Raw genomic sequence first — 25,871 nt, 5'->3', positions numbered from 1 at the left:
ACAAACTTCAGGACACAGAAGCTGTGTTGGATTAATCTGGGTAATGCTATCTGAATAGTAAGAGGCTCTCTCTCGGTCTTCATCAGGAACCTTGATTAAAGCCTAGTGATGCCTGCTAGCTTGTTTGTTTGTTTAAAATAACAGCCATCATTCCCATTAAAATTTGTGTTTTAACATCGCCATACTGGAACTGAAGCTCTCTTTAAAGGCTTTAACAAAGCTACTCAAAACTTTGTATTGATCACTGTACACATTGCTGTTATGTAATCTAAAGCCTGTGTGAACAAGGCCTTAGGCCCCTTTCACACTAACGTCCCGTTCAGGCCCGCCTGTCAGTTGTTCAGGCGGACCTGAACGGGTGCTCCATAGAGCTCTATGGAGCGTCGGATGTCAGCGGTGACATGTCCGCTGACATCCGACCCGCTCCGATCCGAAAAAGTGTGACGGAGGAAAAAGCTATTTTTCCATCCGTCTGCGGATCGGATCGGATGACGACGGGCACTGCGGTCCGTCGTCATCCGATCTCCCATAGGGGAGAGCGGCGCTGTGACAGGTCCGTCCCTGCACAGTGTGCGGAGACAGACCTGTCATCTCCCTGCTCAGCGGGGATCGGCGGAGTGATCCCCGCTGAGCAAACGGACATCCACGGGGCGGATCAGAACTGATCCGCCCCGTGTGAAAGGACCCTTAGAATGCAAATAAAAGGGATTTGCGACACACATCTGATTACTCCAAAGTTAAAGTGATTGTAAATGATCACCTTGTAAACAACCCATTCAGTTTAAAATTTAAATGAAAGGCAAAACATTTTTGTATATGTATTAAAAAAAAACATTCTAAATACCTTTTGCATAAGAGCTGGGGGAGGAGAAGCTGCATCACACCGAGCTTGCCAGTGAATAGCTTTGCAGCGGGGGCGCGTCAGGACAAGTCTGATCATTGGAGGAGGAGAGTACACCGAGTTCCCAGCATAGCTAGAGAACTGACCACAGTGTGCTCTCCTGCTTAGTGTTGTCTGTTTTTAACATGGAAGCAAGGGGACTTGCAGGAACACCAGGGATTTCACATAAAGGAAGCAATCCAAAGAGAATAGGATACTTTTTCATACAAGTACATGGTACACATGCACAGGCATAGATCAGGAAAATTAAGTGTTGGGGTAACAAACGCTTTAAGCTAAAGAGCCAGAATACTGGAAGTTTGAATCTACCACAATACCAGTTGCTAGAACTATTTTATTTTACAATCAATTGTGGAGGAAAATGCCCCACAATACAGTACTAGGAGTGTTACCATAATTAAAGTCTAAGGCCGGCCAAACACGGTGCAAAGTTCTTTTCTGCAACAAGTTCACACAATGCCCCCATCAACACAAACAGTGCTAACAGCGGAATCCCTCCTGCTGAGCAATTGGCTTCTCCCAACGGTGGAAGCCATCATCACCAGGAGAAGACAGCGATTATGGCTATAGCAGCCACTAGCAATAAGCGCAAGAGAATCCAGTAGGATGGTTGTACCCAAGTTGATTGGTCAACTTGGTACATTCAGCCTGCCCATTAGTGTTCCTGCTGAACCAGCTGAGAGTTGAACCATATAGGCCCGGTCTACAGTATCTCACAAAAGTGAGTACACCCCTCACGTGTTTGTAAATATTTTATTCTATCTTTTCATGTGACAACACTGAAGAAATGACACTTTGCCACAATGTAAAGTAGTGAGTGTACAGCTTGTATAACAGTGTAAATTTGCTGTCCCCTCAAAATAACACACAGCCATTAATGTCTAAACCGCTGGAAACAAAAGAGAGTCCAAACCCCAAGTGAAAATGTCCAAATTGGGCATAAAGTGTTCATATTTTGTGTGGCCACCATTATTTTCCAGTACTGCATTAACCCTCTTGGGCATGGGATTCACCAGAGCTTCAGATTGCCACTGGAGTCCTCTTCCACTCCTCCATGAGGACATCACGGAGCTGGTTGACATTAGAGACCCTACGCTTCTCCACCTTCCATTTGAGGATGCCCCACAGATGCTCAATAGGGTTTAGGGCTGGAGACATGCTTGACTAGTCCATTACCTTCTTTAGCAAGGCAGTGTGGTCATCTTGGAGGTGTGTTTGGGGGGTCGTTATGTTGGAATACTGCCCTGCAGCTCAGTCTCCGAAGGGGATCATGCTCTGCTTCAATACGTCACAGTACATGTTAGCATTCATGGATCCCTCAATGAACTGTAGATCCCCAGTGACCACGACACTCGCACCACCGTGCTTGACTAGGCAAGACACTCGGCTTTGTGCTCCTCGGCCAGTTGTCACAACACATGCTTAACACCATCTGAACCAAATAAGTTTATCTTGGTCTCATCAGACCACAGGACATGTGTCCAGTAATCCATGTCCTTAGTCTACTTGACTAAGCAAATTGTTTGTGGGCTTTCTTGTGCATCAGCTTTAGAAGAGGCTTCCTTCTGGGACAACAGCCATGCAGATCAATTTGATGCAGTGTGCAGCATATGGTCTGAGCACTGACGGGCTGACCCCCCCCCCCCCCCCCACCCCTTCAAACTCTGCAGCAATGCGGGTAGCACTCATACGTCTTTTTCCCAAAGACAACCTCTGGATAAAATTCTGAGCATGTGCACTAAACTTATTTGATTGACCATGGTGAGGCCTGTTCTGAGTGGAGCCTGTCCTGTTAAACCACTGTATGGTCTTGGCAACCATGCTGCAGATCAGTTTCTGGGTCTTGGCAATCTTCTTATAGCCTAGGCCTTTTTTTTTTTTTTTTTTTTTTTAGATCCTCAGAGTTCTTTGCCATGTTGAACTTTCAGTGACCAGTATGAGAGTGTGATAGCCTGCTCCCCATTCACACCTAAGACCTTGTAACACTAATGAGTACAGGAAAATAGCTAATTGGGTCTAATTTGGATATTTTCACTTAGGGGTGTACTCACTTTTGTTGCCAGCAGTTTAGACATTAATGACTGTGTGTGGTTATTTTGAGGGGACAGCAAATTTACACTGTTATACAAGCTGTACACTCACTACTTTACATTGTAGTAAAGTTTAATTTCTTCCATGTAAGCTACCGTAAGTTTAGGTTAAGGGAAAAAAAAAATTGTCAATGTCAAAGCTCTATCCCTTCCTTACTACTAAAAATGTACATTTGTTTTTCCCTGTTGAATAGATTTCCCTTCCTGAAATCATCCAAGTAGGGGCACAAACAGCAGTAAATCCCCTGACAAAGAAGCTAACCCCTCTCTGTCCATTTCCAACTGCATAAAATGTGGCAGATGCTGGGCTTTAACCATTGTGGGACAGAAGACGACAAAGACTGTCCTTACTGTTTTTTTACAAAGTGGTTTTGGAAAAGGGCTGTACAGGTAGGATAATCAGCCATGTTCTTTGCCTGTATTAGCTGTTTTTTTTTTTTTTTTTACATTAGAGCCAAATATATCTACCAGTACTTGCACATGGGAAAATAATAGCTTAAACAGAGTAATAACCAAACAGCGTTAGCGTAAATGGAAGCAGGGACAAAGTCAGGTCACAACATAGGGATTAGAGCCAGAGGGATGGAGAAAGCTGATGAAAAACAAATGCACAAGTTACAGCCATATGAAATCAGTTGGAAATTGAGAGTCAGGAAAATAATCACACCAAAAGGAGAGTGTGTGTGAGAGTGTTTTTTTATTTTTTTTTTACTTAGGTTAGGTTCACATTGCAGCGAGGCGGGAACGCCGCAAATCCGGAGGGTTCCCGCATCGCATGCCTCCCGGCGGCAGTTCACACTGCCCTATGCAAACAGCTGGGAGTGTCAGTGAAATGTTAAAAAAAAGGGCCCTGTGCGAGTTTGGGGCGGGTGCGATGTGAATTCAGCCATACCATCTGTATGGCTGAACTCGCATCGCACAGAGATCGGATGTGATTTGCACTGCAGTGCGGTGCAAATCACATCTGGTTCTCGTAGCCGCAGCAGTGTGAACCCAGCCTAAAACTGCATGGTTAAAAAAAAATAAAAATAAATCAGGTGCAGCTCTGCATATAAACCAATCAACTTCCAGGTTTTATAGGCAAAGCTTAATTGTGCAAGCTGAAGTTAGAAACTGATTGGCTATCATGCACAGCTGTACCAGACTGAGTGCTTCAGTTTTAGTAAATCTCCCCATAGAGGGGAACGGCCTGTCATGGGTGAGTTATTTCTTTACACTAGCAATATCTTACTTTGTGGCCTTTGTAACAGTATATTAAGGGGTTATATCCTCCCTAATTTCGACAGACCCCCCACTAACTGTCCCACCACTGGAAAGACCTCCAGAGATTTAAAGGGGTACCAACATTTTTTTAAGGCCTCCCTTGCCTGGTGCTGAAAGACACACAAATGGATAACAGCATAAAAAAAAGCCACGCAGACATGGGTATAGCACGTGTGGGTAATAAATATCTCAAACAAAATATCACTTATTTATCAATAGGTGACATGGCAAAATACAGGAGCATTACAACTTTGAACCTACTATAAGGCAGGTTATTAGAAAAAAAGCAATGCATTGAATTACTGGCAAAAGGTCATCACAGACAAAAAAAATAAAAAAAATAAGATCTTATACCTGTAGTGACAACCTACTGCCACCTAGAGGCAATATAATGAAAAATACAAACCCAATAAAAATGTCTAAACATTTGATCTTTCATGCTTTCCACTGGGATCCTGGCAGCCACTAATCAATAGGCACATTCAGGAGGGCGCTTTCGTTTTCAGATTATCTGCACCGTTCTCTGGATCATCAAATGCAGGGAAACAAATGGTGATCGGTTTTAGTGGCTTCTACACCTTTCTATAAGCAATTAAATTCAAAGTATGGCCTCAGACCATGACAAATATGTCAGAAGTACACAAAAGGAAAAAGAATTCACCAAATGCAAAATTCACCAACACTCCATGCAATTGATGAGACGCACATGGCAGCTGCTGGATTTAAAGCTTGCATGCCAATTACAAAAAAAAAAAAAAGAAGGGGTAATGCAAATTTGTACTGTAAATAAACAAGCGTGACAGAGGCCTTTTTCTGGTTAGGTTTGCGACCAAAGCAACCAGTCCAGTTTTAGCTTCCATTCTTTAACCTATCCTAGAAAAAAAGAAAATGGATCTGCTGAAGATTTGTATATTTTCTATAGTAAATGAACACATTTGAAAAAAAATGCACACCGATGTAGTTAGTTTAAAGAGTAGTTGGATACGCTTTTAACCTTCTTATTCACAGTTCCTTGTTGTCTTTTAACAGCGTAAATATTTGCCATCACACCTTGGATCTTCAGATTAAGTCCAAATGCTCCGTTATTGAAGAACGATCGCATTAAACAGAAAAGAGCAACGTTTTAAAGCCACACAAGACTCTGGTCTCGTTAGGCATGTGATGGCCTGCGCTCTGTTGCACTCTTCGGTTTGTGGTGTGATTGTTTCTTCAATAACAAACCGTTTGGATTGAACTACTTCAGCTCCGGAAGATTTTACCCACTTCATGACCAGGCCATTTTTTGCCATTTGGCATTGCGCTATTTCTAATGGCAATTGCATGGTCATGCAGTGCTGTACCCAAACTAAATTTATATAATTTTTTTTTCCCCACACAAATGGAGCTTTGTGTGGAGAAAAAAAAACAAAATAAAACCCCAATAAGTGTATATTGATTGATTTGCATGAAAGTTATAGCGCCTACAAACTATAGTATATATACTGGAATTTTTAATGACAGCAATCAACTTATAGTGAGACTGTGATGGTGTGGCAGGCAATCCGCCATGGATGCTGGGTAGGGGAGGGGGGGGGCTTAGTGAGGAATTGACTAACTGCCACTGACATCACCAGTGACACTAATACAGTAATCAATGCTATAATACACACATGGTCACTGTACTAATGACACTGGCTGGGAAGGGGTTTAATATGTGCCTAACTATGGGTCATGCGTAAAGCGTGCTGCTTTTTACTAATGATATCCCAGTTTCTCCGCTTTGCAGGGATGAGAAACTGAAAGATCACTCCCTGTGTACAGAGCTCTGTGTTGAACGTCACAGACCTCTTGAGTGTGAATATATACAGCCAATTAGCAGGTCCCAGCCATGAATCATTGGCTAGGACTTGCTTCCAGGCTCCCTAAACCTGAAAGTAGGTGATGTACCAGTACGTCGATTTGCCTACAGCAGCCACCCATCCACAGTACAAGTGGTTAATCTGAAGATCCATGATGTGCTGGCAAACATTACACTGTACTGTGTGTGTTCCAGTTTCCAGCTGGTGGTTGCTGCAGAAACCATTATTTTAGATCCTTTTCCAGGAATGTTTGCAATAGGAAGATGGACGATTACTTGTTGGCAATTAAGATACAGATTTCTAGATTACAGACTAGCTGCTGTTGTATATCAAAAATACACCGCTGAAAAGACTTGCAAACATACCTGCAATACCACTACTCGCATATTAAATACATGTTATTTCCAGGCATGTATGTCTGACTACAGAAAGCTCATCTATAATGGCATCAGTCACGCCAGTGTAACACAAGAAAAGCAGTAAGATGGCACTAGTAAATGAAAAATTCCTGTCTCTTATGCTCCACACTACTCTTAGGGCTCCCCGGCTGTAAAACTGGAAATGCTACGATTCATTCTGTGAATACCAGTACACAGATAAAAATATAATGCATGGCAGAAGCCATCTGGTGTTTCTCATACGAGAATTTCATTTTAAAAGTAAACGAGAAGAATTTTGTACCCGCTAAGGAGAGAAATCCACCTGGAAGTGAAATGAAAACAGCCCAAAAATCTCATCTGTTGTTCGAGAACAACATGGATGTTCAATGCCTTTGGCAGCTTCATGGCAGTGACCAGGCCTGTATGGTACAGCTATCATCACAGGCAGGAGTGAAAACGGAAAAGGATTCACCTGCCACCAATTGCAATAAAATCACAGAAATTTCAAACTTTCTTTAAAATTTTATGAACGGCGTTCCAGTCCTTTTCAACCAGACACATGAATTGTATTTGACAGCTTTTTGACAAATTATATGAATTTACATTTCCCTGCATATAAAATGTTTTAAAAAGTGGTATAAAAAGGTCCATTGGCAACTGCCACATCAAGATGAAGATGTTATGCCTGTTGAGGTCTCCTGCCCAGAAATGAATGATTTGGTCTCCCCAGAAATGGTTTCCTTTTTACTGGTCATAGTTGCAAAGAGAGTGTCCATCATCCCCAACACCTCCAGAAGTTCTTCTTGGTAATGTATTTCCTTTTCTAGAGTGTCTTGGAGTCTCAGGAATAGTTTGTCGATTACAGATGACTGGTTGACAACAGATGAATAAATATCTAAGGACAAATCAAGATAACCTCATTAGAATTGAATCATCAATGACCATCACTGCTGGCGATATGAGAGATTGTGACGGACTAAAACCACTTACCAATAACTTGTTCTGCTACATTTATCAGTATAGGGGAGAAGCGAGGATCTATCACGTTTCTGTTGGGAAAAAAAAAAAAAAAAAAATCAGTTATTATGGTTACTTTAAATGTACGTCACCAACATAACTCCACAATGCGTTAACCCCTTCTTGCTATACACATGCACAACTTCATGTAGTGGTTTAATAAATATTCCCCTTCTAACTAAGAGCCACCAGCTAATACTTTGCACGCCTGGAGTCTCTCAATCCCGGCTGTCACCAGCAGTTTGGACCCACACTGAAGCAGGTACCAAGTTCTTACAAAGGGCTAAATTAGGGGGAAAAATAAATAAATAATATACTACATTAATAATTACAGAGATGCATTATTTTGTCTTTTACCTCTGTATGAAATTTAACTTAGAGGATGAAATATCACATCTGAATATTGGATCTAATTTGCTCTCAAGCCTGTTTATGGAGCTCAACAGCTAATGCTGCAATTTACGCAGCTGCATTAAACTAAGCAGGACCCTCCTTCTCTTTGCTTTGTTCAGATGGGGGCTGTAAAATAGGTTCAACCACAGCAAGTATGAAGGCAAACCACTTTTGCTCTCTGCTAAAAAAAAAAAAAAAAACACCTTTATAAATCATGCCTCATGGGTACAGCACAAGGGACAGAACCTACCTTCGGTGATGGAAGCTACTGTATGGTTACTATGAACAATGAGTGCCTATGTCAGCTCCCTTAGCTCCATTAATCCCCAGAACACCAAAAGATTACAATGCAGGGCGCAGGGCTGGGGGAGAAGGAAATCAGAAGACGAAGCTAAAAAAAGGACACCAGCGCAAGGGACAAATCTCTATGAAGATAAACATTGTCCCTTATATATCCATCTATCGATACTTCCTACTAATTTCTATTGGCCCCTATTCTCCTAGTGATAGACTCTCCTTTTAAAAGTATCTAAACTCAAGATCAAAAATGCAATATATTGCAGGTTACCAGTCCTTCGATGATGTGGTTGCATTAGGTTTTATTTTCCTCCCAATTTTTAGCCTGGAGATTGAACCAGAAACACACTTCCTGGTGACAATCATTCACTTTAATGTATCTATTGAGGTGTTCTGTAGGTCACAGAGAGAACTAGGGTTGCTAACACTGTTTAAGATTTAGGTCCAGTAAGACATTTTGCTAGATGAAGTTTGAAGCGCACAGTTTTTTTTGGCAGGGTCAACAGGTAATTTCTGCACTTCTTGAAGAGATAACAATTATTCCACTATTCCTGGAAATTCTTCCAAACAGACTCCTCTGCTGCTCAAGATGGCAAGCAAGTCTTAATGGATACCTCCTCCCTGAAGACTGGAGTAAAATTTGGCTGTCACTTTTTAAACACTCCCCTTAAAAGTACAGGTCTTAGAATATTCCTACAATGTATTTCTTGTCCAGGAGCATTTTTCAGGGCTGTTCAGACATATGCAATACGATGCACATATAGTGGATGTATATGGATACAGATTTACACCATGATCAATGCAATCCTCTGAGCTAATCTCTGTAATGCCGCGTACACACAACCAGACTTTTCAACATCAAAAGGTCAGACGGAACGATTCCGGCAGACCATTCGATCGTGTGTGGGCTGCAGCGGACTTTTGATTTGCAAAAGTCTGACAGACTTTAGAAATGGAACATGTTTCAAATTTTTCCGCCAGAACTCCGCCGGACCCAGTTCCTACCGAGAAATCCGCTCGTGTGTATGCTAGTCCGACGGACAAAAACCGACGCTAGGGCAGCTATTGGCTATGAACTTCCTTATTCTAGTCCGGTCGTACGTTATCACGTTAGAATCCGTTGGATTTTGGTGCGATTCTGTGTGGCCAAGTCCATTCATTCGGAAAGTCCATCAGAACTCTGTCAGAACTCCGTCGAAAGTCTGTCGGACCTAGTCCCTAGAAAAGTCTGGTCGTGTGTACGTGGCATAAGGACCCTTAGGGGGCCTGCCTAACACTGAAAGGTTTCTCTTGTGACCACACATTTCTAAGCTACTAAACAATACTAATGCCCAGGCATGGAAATCTTCATACTCCAACTTCCTTTAAGTTAAAAGCTGCATACAGGGCACATTTATTTGTGAGAGGCTGACAGTTATTCCAAATGACAAACACAATAGGTTCCTTTTGACTTGGCAGCAATGGCTTGATTATTCCCCGCTCTCTCAACATACAGCACAATTATTGGAACGGCTAGGTCTCGCTACCTGAACATCACTTATTCCCAACAGCCTCTAGCCATCAGCAGAATAAACGTATGCTCCAAGACAGTGTTTCTCAGCCTCAGTCCCAACAGGCCATGTTTTCAGGTTTTCCTTTACTTTGCACAGTTGCTTTAAATACTTATCAAAGACATAGTATTGATAAAAATAGCTCTTATCTAATGGAAGTTCCCAAAACATGGCCCAGAGGACTTCGGTTGAGAACCACTGATCTAAGATACAGACTAGTAAACTCGACATGCAATTGTTTATCTCCTTCTTTACCTATGGTAATGTTCACATTTCATGCCTCATTGTGTTTAACATTTCTGTCTTTGAATCACTATTATCCCCAAGTAAATGATTTGTGATCAGACAGTATGGAGCCCGTGGGCCACAAAAATAAAATTATACAAATTTGGCGAAAGAAAAAAGACAAAAACAAACACTTTAAAAACTATTCATTTCACAGACCAATAAAATAAGATTATCTATAGCCGAGGTTTACATAAAAACTTTAAAAAGGCAGAGCAAGAATTCAGGTTTAGCGTGGGGAAAGTTTGATCCCCTGCAGATTTTGTAAGTTTGCCCACTGACAAAGAAATGAAGGGTCCATCATTTTTTATCATGGATGCATTTTAAATGACAGGTAGTCGTGGATGGGAATTCAAGCATGACAATGATCCAAAACATACCACCAAGGCAACAAAAGTGACTCAAGAAGAAGCACATTAAAAGGTCATGGAGTAGCTTAGCCAGTCTCCAGACCTTAACGCTTTAGAAAATGTATGGAGGGAGCTGAAACTTCGAGTTGCCAAGTGACAGCCAAGAATCCTTAAGGATTTAGAGAAGATCTGTAAAGAAGAGTGGCTCAAAATCCCTCCTGAGATGTGTGCAAACTTGGTAACCAACTACAAGAAATGTCTGACCTCCAAATACTAAGTTATGTTTTGCTTGGGGATCAAATTTTTTTTTTTACTCACTAAACTGCAACTCAATTTATAACATTTGTATTGTGTTTTTTTTTTTCTGTATTTTTGGTTGATATTCATCTCTATCCTTTAAAACACACCTATGTTAAAAAATATAGGCTGATCATTTCTTTGCAAGTGGGCAAACGTACAAAATCTGCAGGGGATCAAATAATTATTTTCCCCACCGTAATTCCAATCAGCAATAACAAACAAAAAAATAAATAAAAAATAAATAAAAAAAGGAATTTCACACAAGATGCAGCTGGATACATACTTTATGAGAAAGGTCAGTATGGAAGTCAACTGTTTCTCATCTCTTCCTGCCAGAGCATTTTTAAGGGTTCCTCTTCTGTGAATTTCATTCATTACAGCCACTGTCACCTCTGGGGTTCCATTTCTAACATTGGTCTGTAACAAAGCAGAGATTAACATACTATAATGGCTTATACACAAATACATGCTGTATTAGTTGTGGTGCAAATGAGCTTTACTACAACATATATCATACATGCATTAAAGGTGTCATTTTTTTCAAAATGGCACCCCAAGACAATGTACTGCAGTGCTCTACAATATACAGCAACATACGACTTTGCAATGTGGTGCACAGGTTTGGGAAAATTATTGTTCTTTGGTCTGTCTGCTACTATCAAAGTGTTACTAAACCCAGGACCCTGCATTCACTACATCTGGTCTCCCATAGTACACAGAACAGGGAAATACAATTATTTTAGTAAATATAAACTGCCAAATACCTTTTCTCATTAGAAGTTATAGCAGTCTTGTAACTTCTATCAGTGTCTGGCCGAGCACTAGGTAAAGCTTGTAGAAGGGGTTTTTTTTATTCTCCCCTTATTGTCCCATAAGGCTACAGGACTCCTGAGCCTCTGTCTGGAGAGTGCCGATTGGCCCTCTGCTGATCACATGCACCATCCCAGGGAAAAAAAAAATGCAATACACAACAAACTAAACATGTGTAGCTTGCCCCAAAGGCTCTGTTCTATCAGCAGATTGGGGACTGAAAGAAGGGGAGGATTAGAGAAGACAGCCCTTTTACACAATGCAGAGGATTAACCCCTTAGGTTCCAGTGAGTATAACAAGCATGCTTTACTGCATATACAGACTGATTTCACTGTTGTGGGTTTAGCAAGACTTCCAGCATTTACATTTTTTTTTTTTACGTCACATATTTGCGCAGCAGTTTAAGCAAATGCAAACTTTTTTTTAGTAAAAATACACTGAATTTTAGTTTAGTTTTTTTTTTTTTTTTTCACCAGACATATCGTTTGTCTGCTGCTCTTTGCCATAGAGTTGTCAATGGGAAGAAGGTTTACCTTCCAACATGACAATGACCCAAAGCCTACAAAGGCTAATGTCCCTGCATGGCATAGTCAGAACCCAGATTTAAACACCATTGAAAATCTGTGGAATGACTTGAAGACTGCAGTCCAAAAATGGTCACCATCAAATGTAACTGGACTCAAACATTAAATATCAAATACTGCAAAGAGACATATCCTAACAGACTAAAGGCTACAGGGATTCTCGCTGTAGATCCGAGGGGGACATGCAAGGGAAAAAAAAACAAAAAAAAAAACAGCATTTTAGCTTGCACATGATTGGATGATAAAAGCAGCAGAGCTTCCACTCATTTCAGATCTACCCCTTAGATTTAGAGCGACTGCACTTCCAAGTACACTTGCAGTGATTGATAGGTTGCAATAGCAACGGAGCGGGAACTTCCTGCAAGGCCAGCATTGCTACGGCAACCTGATATACACATAGTGGGGCATGATTCGTTCAAACTGCACATGCGCAAGATCAGGAGGTGCATGCTGGGTATCCAGCTGCACCTAATCCCAGAAGAGACTCCCAGCGCGCTTCAGATGCCCACAATCAGGATGGCTGCTTGCTAGATCAGGAGTGTAAAGTGATTCCTAAAACTTGTATAAAAAACACAGGAAACTTTACCATATGCAGCACATGCCAATTTTTAATGCATAAGCGGAAACTATTTTTATATATAATAAAAAAAAGAGCAACAACCTTGCCCCTTACCTCTAAAACAGCATCAAGTGCCGCAGATACCTGGAATCCTCTGAGCAGCCTGTCATATTTTCTTATGTGCTTCTTTACTGGCTTACTGATAACAACATCGTCCTGTAGAGATCAACACTGAAAAGTCACAAAATATAATAGATTTCTGACAGTCCCCATGTTATCCTGTCTACCAGTACCTAGGCATAGAGGCTGTTGTGTCATTTATTGCTGCCTCTTAAGCCACAGTTCCCCAGCAGTCCCTACGTTACAGCTGTGAAAAGTCCTCCCATTAGATGATCTTAACATGTTAGAAAAAAAAAGAATAAAAAAAAGTTCCAGAGGCGATGATGTAATTGCATCCATACAGACTATGGAAAGATATACTACAGTTTAGACTTCAGAAAGCACAGAGTTTTCAGTGCTGCTAAGCTAGAAAACTACGTTTTTTTTGAGCTGGCTAATTTTTGTATTGTCCATATATTGCCCAACTACATGCAACCATTTTCTCCTAGTTAACAGATTTGAGCAGCTGCAACTTTGAATGCAATTCTTGTATACACACACTACAATGCAGGACTTTTATATGGTTTGAAAAACATAAAGCCAAATCTTCCATTTGAAGTAGATAAAAAAAGAAAAAAAAAAAAAAAAAAAAAACATTGAAACAGCTTGAATAAATAAATAAATGCATCAACCCTTATATAGGGCTGTGTCTCTACCTGTTTTGGCATATAGTCCTTGCCCCTCACAAACACTTTGTATCTCGGATGTTTCCTGGCTGGAAGCTCATTTGGTTTCTTCTGTTCAGGCTTCCGGTGCTTGATATTAAGAACTCCATTGGTCATTCCCACCACAATCATATCATCATCAGGCTACAAACCAGAACATCAAATTATTATTCTCAATAAAAGATCTACTGTCTGATTATTATTTGCTGAAAGCTCAACATTTTTAGTAAGATCATTGGAACAGTTTACCAAAAGAACATTTCACTTAATCACAATGAAGATTTGGAACTGAAAATATGAAATTACTGGAGAGGGCATGTTGCATCTGCACAGACTTCATAAGCTAAAATAGAAAAAGACTGTGTACCCATTTGTCTGCTAACATATAGATCGAAGGTTTTTCTTACTAAAGCCTACCATGCCAAGTTTATTTTAGTAAACAGAGGCGCAATAGAACTATAACTCAGTCACTTAATCAGGTAACAGTAAGCAAGCAGTAATAATGCAGAGAAACATTTCCTTATCCAAGGCAGTTTTCAGCAGTCACTAACTGACTGGTTGTTGTGTTACTGTACACTGATCATCCCCAAAAAACAGGCATTCTAACCAAAAATCACTACTGGAAATGAGTTCCGGGTTTCAAAAGTACTCACCGCCAATGCAAGAGTCAAAATTGAGGCAGCATAATCAAAGCTATGAACTACTTTATAATTCATTGTGCTGTAAATCTTGACATGCCTGTTTAAGAGATACAAAACATTCTAAAATCAATATATACAACATAAAACACAGATTTTAAACTTGAATCAAGGTTTTAGTGATATGATTTGTTTATTATGTCCAGTGTCTGTACAGGCAAAATGAAGTATGGGTACATCGCTCTGCTGTACATGGCACTTGCCCGCAATAAAATGTGCTGTGGGCAGTCAGCAAGTGGTTAAAGACTTTTTTTTTTCCTAAACAAAAATGGAAACATTGGGTGATCCAAGTACTGTACACTGCAAGGATTTTACCCATATCAGTTGTTTGCAGAGTGAATCTGAATGGAAGTGCTTTTTTTTATTCATATAAAATGTGCAGCGCTGTAGAGAGAATGAAAAAAGTGCAAAACGGTGCAAGAAATTAAAAAAATTAAACAATATTAAAATGATAATTAAAACGTCCTCTTAAAATATGTCCAATTGCAATACAAAAAATATCTCCAATAGTCTGACTTAATCTATGCCAAAAACTATTCAGCCACTGATGTGAATTGAGGCTTACCAAAATGAATGGCTACTCAATTAAGTGCAGCAGACTCACATTAGGGAATTGTTTTCTTTCTCCTTTAATTCTTGCTGGTAACATTCCTGGTAATGATGTGACTAAACTCCAAATTATACCAGAAAACAGAAATAAACTTGTATGGTGTAATATTGTTAAAAAACAAATCTACACCCAGGTAAAACATATTTTCCTGCAAGTAGAAAGTGCAACCCCAATCAGCCTTCACCAGACAGCCCCCTAAACAATGCTCACTCACCTGAAAGGTTCTTTAAAACTGCATGGGTGAGATGGGGGATGTCCACCAGCTCCAATGTCAGGGATCCTTCACACTCTCACAAGGTAGAACTTCAACCATATGACCACAAAATATTAAAGGCAATCAGAAGACCCCTGAAGATGCACCTTGATGCAAATGGCAAAGGGTAATTATAAAAACAGACACGTCGTACCGCCATATGGGTGATCCAAGTAGCAATGGTTTTTGTTGTACTTCGTGGTTTGACTTTTATCTATTTTTATGTGTTTTATACCCGTTTTTACTATATGTTCCCCTTTTTAAAATACTACACAATGAGGCACTTTTTGTCTGATTGCCTTTAATATTTTGAGGACGTATGGTTGGAGTTCTACCCTGCGAGAGTGTGAAGGATCCCTGACATTGGAGCTGGTGGACATCCCCCATCTCACCCATGCAGTTTTAAAAAAAGAACCTTTCTGGTGAGTGTGCATTGCTTTAGGGGGCTGTCTGATGAAGGCTGATGATCGGGGCACTTTCTACTTGCATGAAAAGAGGTTTCACCTGGGTGTACATTTGTTTTCACAATATTACTCCATACAAGTTTCTGTTATCCGGTATAAATTTCGAGTTCAGTCACATTATCCAGAGTTGTTAAAAGGGAGAAAGACACAGCAATTCCCTATGATACTAATGCGAGTCTGCTGCACTTAATTGTGTAGCCATTCATTTTGGTAAGCCTCAATTCACATTAGTGGCTGAATAGTTTTTGCCATTGATTAAGTCAGACTATTGTAGACATTTTTTGTATTGCAATTGGACATATTTAAGAGGATGTTTAACTAGCATTTAATTATTGTGGTTTCACCCCCCCCCCCCCCCCCATTTCTTGCACAGTTTTGCACTTTTTTCATTCTCACTACAGCGCTGCACATTTTACATGATTGTTTATAGGACTGGGGTATAATGCGTGTTTTTTGCTAGCAGCTGTGCACATTTTATTTTATTTTTTTGTATAATGCTCCCTTTTTTTTTTTATATTAACACTTTGGAAGTATCTCGCCAAAAATGAAATTTATGTTGCAAAGGACTAAAATCTGTCTGATCTTAGTGCAGACTACTGGGCAACTCAGTGAGCCGATCACACCAGAAGCAAATTATATTTGTGGAGGAAGTTTTGTACACCAATAGTTTACGGATAGTCTTCCAGGTTGGCCCATTTCATTACATTTTACAGAAAATTACAGTGTAGCAGGTTGAAATAGACAGGCAATGTTCTAAGAACACTAGATTACAATATGACTAAAATCCACACAGATATCCAACAAAAGTGATGACTGACTAATCAGTTAAAATCAATAAGAGCAATTAATAAAACCTAAATGAATGTCAAACTAGCATCGGTGGAACATAAACTTCCAACAAATGAAATAATATCCAGTGTTCAATAGCTATGATACTTCAAGTGTAATCCAATCACATGAGTGAATCACGAATGACTGTGTGCATCAAAAATATTAAAGTGCATATATTATGCAAAAACAATCAATACATGACATAATTCATCATAAAAAAAACAAATGAACACGTGCAAAAAAGCAAGTAAATTGTGACAAAAGATATTGTGTAACTATTAGTGGATAAGAGAAAGTCCCATATAAAGTGCAGCAGTGATCCAAATGTCTTTAACAACGTGTCCAATCGTTCACCACATTAAAGTGCAAGTGCCACCGTCTGATATGTTTCCACCATCCAATGTGCAACACACTATTTGCCCCTGCCTCTCACCTCATAATCGCTAAATTGGGCCTCTCTGGTGTTTTTTCACTAGGCGATCAGTCTCCTCAAAAACATTGCCAATATCATCACAATCAATGGTTAAATGTACTCTTTAATCAATGATTAAAAGGGCCCTTTGAAAAGGTCACGTGGACAGTGACGCAACGCGCCAGAGCGAGCCGGGTGTCGTCACTTCCATTCGCAGCCGAGACCGGAAGTTTAAGTGAATACTATGCCGTTTACCTTAAATTTTAACTGTACTAAGTTTCTTTAATAAAACTATTGTTTAAGTACTACACTATAGAAGCCCCTCTCTTTTCCATGTCAATGAGTAAATTTAACCATTGATTGTGATGCTATTGGGAATGTTCTTGGAGACTGATCGCCTAGTGGAAAAACACCCAAAAAGGCCCAATTTAGTGGTATATGAGGCAAGAGGCTGGGGCAAATAGTGTGTTGCACATCGGATGGTGGAAACATATCGGACGGTGGCACTTGCACTTTAATGTGATGAACGATTGGACACGTTATTAAAGACATTTGGATCACTGCTGCACTTTATATGGGACTTTTTCTCTTATGCATTAATAGTTACACAATATCTTTTGTCACAATTACTTGCTTCTTTGCACAATTTTGCACGTGTTCATTTGTTTTTTTATCATGAATTATGTCATGTATTGATTGTTTTTACATAATATACGCACTTTAATATTTTTGATGCACACCAAGTCATTCGGGATTCACCCATGTGATTGGATTACACTTGAAGTATCATAGCTATTGAACATTATTGAACACTGGACATCATTTCATTTGTTGGAAATTTATATTCCACTGATGCTAGTTTGACATTCATTTAGGTTTTATTAAAATTGCTCTCATTGATGTTAACTGATTAGTCAGTCATAACTTTTGTTAGATATCTGTGTGGATTTTCGTTATTTTTAGTAAGCGCCACATTACTTGCTATTTATTATATATGTTTTAGTGTGATTACTAATTTATGTTGGCAGCTACTTGTATTAGGTTTAGATTTTAATGCCCTGTTTGCGCATTAGTACTCCCCCCTCGGTTTTATAGATTATAATATGGCTTGTGTAGCACTTGTACATGCTATATATTTTTTCCATGAAAGTGGAGTTACCATCCCACATATAAAAACTTATTTTCCGCCATGCTAATGTGTGGAGAAAAACTGAAGACAAAAACAACTTAATCACTACTCAACGAACAAGGGCACTTTCAGACAAAGCATGTAGAGCGGGAACACCACGTGGAAAGACCGCTAATTGCTTGTATGTGACACTCCTTCCACCAGTAGGAATAAACTCTTACCAGCTCTGATGGACCTCTGAATTTTCAGATGGTCAAATTCGCTTGTTCACACTCTCGGTGTGCAGGAGTCTTTATTACCACATGAAAATAGAGCAGTAGTCCGAATCCCTTGATCACATGCAGCCGACTCCAGAAAAAACCCCAATGGATTCACTCCAGATGTAAGTAGGTAGGTATATGTGAACAGAAAAATCCAGGAACAACTTAAACCAGTTGCCATCCAGGCCCACTAACAGGTGAGGTTTGAAAGAGAACTGAACTACATCACAGGTGATCTAATTTGCAATACTGGAATACTGCAATCACTGAGCAGCAAATTAGATCACCTGTGATGTAGTTCAGTTCTCTTTCAAACCTCACCTGTTAGTGGGCCTGGATGGCAACTGGTTTAAGTTGTTCCTGGATTTTTCTGTTCACATATACCTACCTACTTACATCTGGAGTGAATCCATTGGGGTTTTTTCTGGAGTCGGCTGCATGTGATCAAGGGATTCGGACTACTGCTCTATTTTCATGTGGTAATAAAGACTCCTGCACACCGAGAGTGTGAACAAGCGAATTTGACCATCTGAAAATTCAGAGGTCCATCAGAGCTGGTAAGAGTTTATTCCTACTGGTGGAAGGAGTGTCACATACAAGCAATTAGCGGTCTTTCCACGTGGTGTTCCCGCTCTACATGCTCTTCTGTTGTCATACATGACCAAAAACGTGTGGACTTTTGTATTTTGCGCTGCACCATCTATATTAAATTGATGTGTTATTAAGGTGTTTTTTTGTATTGCTCCTTTAGGTGTTCAGCTTGCAATTAGTTTGTTTTGTATTATACATGTGAGCGCTGATTGTTTTCTCTTGATTTAACTTTCAGACAAAGGGCTATTATTTTTGCCCTGACCTAAAAAAGGACCCCACAACTCCTCCGCCCATGTCACATATAGGTGTATACTTGAGGTGAGATCTGGAGGTCACAGCATTGGTTTGTTTAAATCCAGCTGTAAAAGGCTCCCTTTCCTAGCTGCAAAGGCCCGGTAAAGCTCTGTAGACTTATCAGTAGATGGAGGTAGACAAGTCTTTGGAGCTATACAGTGCAGGTACAACCAGGAGAGAGAGGTATTAGATCTCTAAGCATACATCTGTGAAGAGGGGAGGAGGGTCGAACATTTCGGTCAGGGTAAAGGGACAAAAATGGATAAGCGCGCTTATTCTTGAAAGGGAACTTTTCACTCAAAAATGAATTTCTCTATTACAAAACACACCTGTCTAATGATCCAGAGAGCAGCCTTTGTCCGGAACTGCTGAGACACAGAGTGGTGACTGTCTTGTGATGGTTTCTTAGGGACACCAGTAACTGTCCACCCTTCAGCATGTCCCACACTTTCACATATCGACCACCTAAGGAAGGACCAGGTAGAGTTAAACCGGAAGGTACTGCTCTATGATTTCTAGCATGTAAAAAATGATGCTCAAATTATTTTGTGTGCACCAAAACAACATCATCTCTATATTTTCTTTTAAATACAAAAGATTATATTGCTTCAAGTATACAGATCTCCAATATGTTAAGTGAAATGGATTTTCCCTCACTTCATGTTTTAACTATGGGACAGGAAGTGAAGGGAAATTTCCTCAATAATATACAGATGGCGAAAAAATAACACACACACACACACACACGGATTACAACCGTCACTTACTCATATCAAAAATTGAAAAAAAATAAATAATAATTGTCAAGTGACACTTTAAAAACCTTTAAAGCTCATAAAATTTAGAATGAACTCTAGGAATAATCCACTCACTTCAGCATGTGCAGCAATACCCCAATAAGCATTATGCAATTAACGTTTAAAGTGGTTGTAAAGGCAGAAGCTTTTTTTATCTTGATGCACACGCATTAAAAAGACCCTCTTAAAAGACCTTGAGCTCCCTCTAGATCCAGTGATGTTGTTGGAATGTCTCGGCGACTGAAACTCCCCTCACTGGCTGAGACAGCAGCATGGCACCATTTTCTCCCACTGCTGTCAAAGGCAGTCAGCCAACAATGGACACAGGAAGCAGTGGCTTGGGGACCCCCCATAGCAAGCTGCTAGCTGCGGGGGGCCAGAAACACCAAAGAAGGAGAAGAGGATCTGGGCTGCTCTGTGCAAAATCACTTTAAGTATGCATGTATGTGAGGGCAGGGAGACCAAATATTTTTAAGGTTCCTGTTGTATTTTAACAGTTTTTTTTCCACTTTAATTTATTGGTACCTCAGGGGAGTCAACAGCCCCCCCCCCCCCCATGTCATTGCATGTAACTGGTAATGTTTATGGAGACATCAGGGGGGTAACCTAGATCCCTGCCGATTCCCTTACACTCTGCCCAAGCAGATTAGGGGCACAGAGTACCCTACTTTGATGTGACAACTCTGAACCCCGGAATTGCTTAGAGCCAAGTTCTTCCAAATTCACGCTCTGAAGATCGGGTAATAAACAATCTCAAATTTCCTCCTTGCTATCCATCACTTTGACACCATTAAAAGTGATCAGAAGGCTTTGCAGTTGCTCAAATCACGCCAGAGACAGTAGAGTGACAGTGATGTGGAAACAAGTTATTGAAGCCGAAAGAATGCTTACAACCTGTTACTTCTGTACTGCTATACTTATTTTGGAAGTAGTAAATGGATTTAAAAGCACTACTACATCCATTTTTTTTACTCCACCCCAGGCTTAAAGGGTGAAAGTCCCCATTTTGGAACTGTGCGGTTAGACCCCGCCCCCCCCCCCCCCCCCAAGACATGAAGTAAAATCTCTTAATGAGTTCAAAAGACGAATAAAAACCGACATGGGTTCTAACCCTTCCAACTAATACTACCACCAAAAATGCATTACTGTGCCCCCAATTGGAGAGCTTTCATCTGAGCTCCCATTTCAGTATCACATAGTAAATGAGCAGGTTCCCAATTCTGAGAGCCAAATATCAGTTTTAGTTGGCAGATGGGGGGGGGGGGGGGAAAAAAAAAAAAAAAAAAAAAAAAAAAAAAAAAAAAAAGCAGCATTCCATACAGGTTCTATGGTTTCCCACTCGATTCAAAAATAGAAAAGCAGTCTTGCAGGAATGGATAAACCGTTACAAAAAGCAAATGCTTAATTTTTCCAGGTAAAATGCTACTACATAGTCATTAGAGCTGCACAATTCTGGCTAAAATGAAAACCCAAGATCACGATTCTTGCCGCATAACACCATTCACATTATACAAACAAAATTAGGCTAACTCTACCATTTCGTTTTTTTATCAATTCATTAAAGTATGTTTTTTCCAAACAAATTGCATTTGAAAGACCGCTGCACAAATACAGTGCGACAAAATATTTCAACAATCGCCATTTTATTAATTTTATTCTCTAGGGTCTCTGCTAAAAAATATATATAATATTTGGGGGTTCTAAGTAATTTTCGAGCAAAAAATAAATAAAATACTGATTTTACTTGTAAGTAACAAGTGTCAGAAAAATGTTTAGTCTTTAAGTGGTTAAACTTCCCTCATTTACAGACCAAAATTATTTTTTTTTGATCTAAAAGGGCTAAGGACCAATTCACACCATAGTATCGCAGTCTGGATGTGTTTCAGATGCTTTTCTGCATGCTCGTTTTTGATGCAGTCTGGTGCATTTCCCCCCTCCCCCTTTTTTTTCTTAAACGTAAATAAGGATGTGTGGTCCAGTGTGCTGATGAGTTTTACAGCGTTCCAGTACAGTCCAGTGCAGGTAAAATGTTCTACTTTTTTTTTCTTGAACTGCAAGCACTGGTGTGAACTATGCCATTGAAAACCAAATAACCTATTTTACATGCATTTGTGATGCAAAAAAACAAAAACAAAAAAAAACAAAAAAAAAAAATTACATTAGTTATGTAATTTCTGTTGAAAGGGGGGGGGGTCATGGCTCATTTTGGGAAACTCTCTGGAGGGGAGGGACTAGGATACCCAAATCTGTCCATAGGCAATGCTTTAAAGGCCTTCTCAGGTCATGAACTTAGACTTAACCATAAATGACGATACTAGAACTATTGTTCTCATTCCGGCATGAGGCACGATACCAACGTTTACTTATACTTTTATTTTTTATTCACAAACTTTATTGCACTCACAAGAAGGCTGGTAAGCCCTCCAGTCTGCTTATAAAAAGTAAACACAAGGCTGCGAGTGTGTTTACATGCTGCTACTGCCACCAACTTATTAGTTTATGCACGTGGCAGTCAAAGGGTTAAAGGCTGAAGCATATAAAATTTCATGAATAAATTCAACGCATTTCCATTTTAGTTTTTTTAGAAGTTGTATTGTTCCTTGCACCATACCTGCAGAAACAAGAAGCCCCTCAGAAGGGAACAGAAGAACGCTCTCCACTGGATGCTCGTGGTCCATGCTCATCACACTCTTTTCTGTCCGGGTATCGAATACTTTTACTGTGTGATCGTAGGATCCTGCAATCACAACATGTGGTGTCACCAACACATTCACTAGCCACATGGACAGAAAATATTCAGAAAACCCATGGGTTACACATTTAGAAAGGGCACACAGAAATAGCTGAACTCATTGATGCACAATGCAGGTGCTAAACAGACATCAGAAGTAGCTGTGTTGTATAAAGAAAATCTGTCACAAACCTAAATTCCCAAAGCTTCTGAGGGAACAGCCTCTTATCTCATTAGCAGCATACCAGTAAAGTCATGCACACTGAAGCTATAAAATTTATTTCACTGGTAAGGGCTAAGGGTCCTTGTACAATGGGCTTAAATGCTGCCTCTACAGGAGTTTTGCAGGTTTTTTTTTTTCTCCTGCCTGTAGAAGCAGCTCAATTTTATCCTATGTGTCCATGCACATTAGGATGTTTAGAAGCATATTTCAAGAGGAGAGATGAAAGGCAGAAAAATAAACCCTTCACAGTGTATTTTTGAGAGTTTTCTGGCAGAAAAAGGGGACAATGTTTTGGGAAAAAAATTATAAAAAGCAAAATGCCCATAAACTCCTAAACTCTTGTGCAACACTTTCCACTAAGTGCATTTTTTTATGTTGCTATTTCTGCCAGAGGTTCTTTTTTCTGCTCCTAGTGTGTATGAATCCGAAAGTTTAGACTATGAGACACAGAGAAGCAGCTTCTCAAAAAAAGGATTCTGGGATAGAAATAGTTTTGTCTGTAGAAGCAGCCCAATGTTATCCTGTGTGCCCATGCACATTAGGAAGTTTAGAAGCAGGAAAGAAAACCCTTCTAGTTTGCACTTCCAATTGGAGCTTTCTGGCTTAAAAAAAATGCTAAACTCTCCTAAACCGTGTACCCTGTACCCTGTGGACCCTGTGATCAGACATTCTATTCAGCCCTATGGCTGAATAGAACGTGCAGCTAAAAACAAATGGAAGGAGATCTGTTCTCCATGCAGGTGGATCAGATCGGGGGTAGTTGGGTGTAAACAGACCGCAGAGTTTGTTGCCACCCGTACAGCAGAGCATAAACTAAGCGGATATGGACCTGTGATCCGCCCACTCTGATTAGCGGACAGATGCCCTGCTGATCAAAAGAGAGCCCACCCCTTGTGAAAAGGGGATTTCTAAAAACTTTATCATGAAAGAAAAAAAAAAATTATATAGGTTTAAAGCTACACACGATAATTATGATCTCTGCCCTGCTAGAAGGGAAAAAAAAAGGGAATGTCTCAGCTCAAACAGATGGGAGGTATGCAGTGCTGCTTGTACCCCAAATAGTGAGGCAGGCAGTTAATATGCATCATCCAATGTTAGCGAAACCTCTTATTTGCTGGAAGAGAGAAAAGACTACTCACCTGTGACAAACAAATCATCACTAAGTTTACTAGCACAGCCGCAGCGCACATAGTCTGTGTGCTCTTGGTAGGAAGCGATTTCAGTGCCATTTGGAATATCCCAGATCTTGGACGAATAGTCATCAGAGCCGGATACAATCCGATACTTGTCTGACATGAAATCCACAACATGCACAGCTCTATATAAAAAAGGAAAAAAATAAATAAATCACACTATATATATATATATATATATATATATATATATATATCTCCAGTGATTAAGGTACACATACTAATATAATATTTAGGGGGTAAAACTAGTAAGTCCTGTATTAACATGATCCTTTTAAGAACTAGCAGACAATACTTTGCGCGGTTGCTAGCTCTCAAACTTGTCACTGACCGTTTAGGTCGCTGCTAACGACTTGGAACCAATCAATACATGCTGATCATGTCGACTCCTAGTCATCTATGAAATAGTGATCACATGCAAGATGGGGACTTTACTGACAAAATACTTCAAGTCTTCAATCTGAATAGGACACTGCACTCTGAAGGTGTCAGTGCACGTGTGTAGTAGTGCAACTGTACTCAGCATCTATGGATCATGAAAGGGGTTAAAAAATAAAAAAAAATTAAAAAAAAGCTCTGAATCAAGGTCTTTATCCATCACTCACACTGTCTGCTATGTGAACTGGTATAGGGACCCCCTGTCAGCTCACTACAAAGCTGCAATCATTACTAGAAAAAAAGACAGCATAGGTTATTGGTGGTTCTTTCCAAGGTTGGACATTGCTTCAGTGGTGTCCCAGGAAGCCCTGGTGCACTAATTTGAAGCACTCATCAAGGTAATATATAGGAATGGCCCATACCCTGAAAAGCAATATCCACGCAATTTGATTTTAGATGGACGAATTCATATATAAGTTATTTAGGAACAAAAATGTCAAAAAATCTAAATGAGCTGTTCGAACTTAACTATATCCCACTGGTAAGACAGATCAAACGGGATCTTCAAAAATGGGACAAAGATTTTTACATGGTTTGGGAGAACCATTATTATTAAGATGAATGTGATGCCTAGACTTCTATACATAATACAAACTATACCGATTAAGATCCCTCCAAGCTTTTTCAAGGATCTTAGATCAAGATTTATGAAGTTCATCTGGGCTGGGAAACCAGCAAGAGTACGTTGAGATATTTTAGTACTCCCCAAAGGAAAAAAAAAGGAGGGATAGGACTCCCAGACCCAATAAAATACCAGGAAGCTTCACATTTAGCCAGAGTAGTGGAATGGTGTAGGCTTAAAAACGAAAAACCAGGGATACAGACAGAACAAGCAGCGATAGGATATCACATTGGAAGGATTAGTGTGGATTCCAGATACAGAAATACTAGTAGGAATGAGAAAACATCCAATACTAGGAGAGACATTACGAATAACTATAAGAGTATTTAGAAAAACATCTATTTCAAGAATTCCCAGCCCGCTCCTTCCCATTCTGGGTACCCCAGCATTTCTACCGGGAATAACAGATCCAAAATTCAAAACAATACGAGAGAGGCATGAGCAGAATTTGTTATTTCTCGGTAGGCAATCGGTTAATGACAAAAAAAAAAAAAAGATATTGAAAAAGGAATGACATTAGGGTTAGATCCCTTCAGAATGAGGCAATTAGAAGCCTTTATTAGATCCAAAATCAAAAGTATACGTAGAAATAAGGGCATTGACTGAGTTTGAAGAGATCTGTTAATAGAACAGGAGACTCCACAAGAATTGCCTTTTCTGCAGGCTTGGGAAAGACTTAGGGACTACGTTTTCCACAGAACAAAAGGATAAGATGTTACTGTTTAATCAAAAGGCCTTGATGGCAAGCAGATATCAAGAAGGGGGATACAAGATTCTCACTAGGTGGTATAGAACACCAAAAGTGTTACATCAAATTTACCCCCAGATATCAGAGACATGTTGGAGATGTCATGGAGCAGAGGGAACACTATTACATATTTTT

General features: G+C 39.9%; 1 protein-coding gene across 1 annotated transcript in view; it reads right to left on the bottom strand.

The window, feature by feature from the left end:
- Positions 1-6,982: 6,982 nt before the first annotated feature.
- The window catches only part of UTP15 (UTP15 small subunit processome component), a 32,002-nt gene continuing 13,113 nt past the window's right edge, over positions 6,983-25,871 (bottom strand). The window contains exons 5-13 of the mRNA XM_077462514.1: positions 23,875-24,053; positions 22,393-22,518; positions 19,314-19,449; positions 14,096-14,180; positions 13,434-13,586; positions 12,733-12,834; positions 10,948-11,081; positions 7,463-7,521; positions 6,983-7,367 (exon numbers count right to left, since the gene is read on the bottom strand). Coding sequence (XP_077318640.1) covers positions 7,138-7,367; positions 7,463-7,521; positions 10,948-11,081; positions 12,733-12,834; positions 13,434-13,586; positions 14,096-14,180; positions 19,314-19,449; positions 22,393-22,518; positions 23,875-24,053 — 1,204 coding nt within the window. The 3' untranslated portion in view covers positions 6,983-7,137. The remainder of the gene's footprint in view (positions 7,368-7,462; positions 7,522-10,947; positions 11,082-12,732; positions 12,835-13,433; positions 13,587-14,095; positions 14,181-19,313; positions 19,450-22,392; positions 22,519-23,874; positions 24,054-25,871) is intronic.

Source organism: Lithobates pipiens, unplaced genomic scaffold (genome assembly GCF_037356315.1).
Source record: "Lithobates pipiens isolate NorthernLeopardFrog02 unplaced genomic scaffold, aLitPip1_a1.2 Scaffold_3, whole genome shotgun sequence".
In the NCBI taxonomy this organism is placed as follows: domain Eukaryota; kingdom Metazoa; phylum Chordata; class Amphibia; order Anura; family Ranidae; genus Lithobates; species Lithobates pipiens.
The sequence above is the reverse complement of the archived record's forward strand: the minus strand, read 5'-3'. Positions and strand labels throughout refer to the sequence as shown.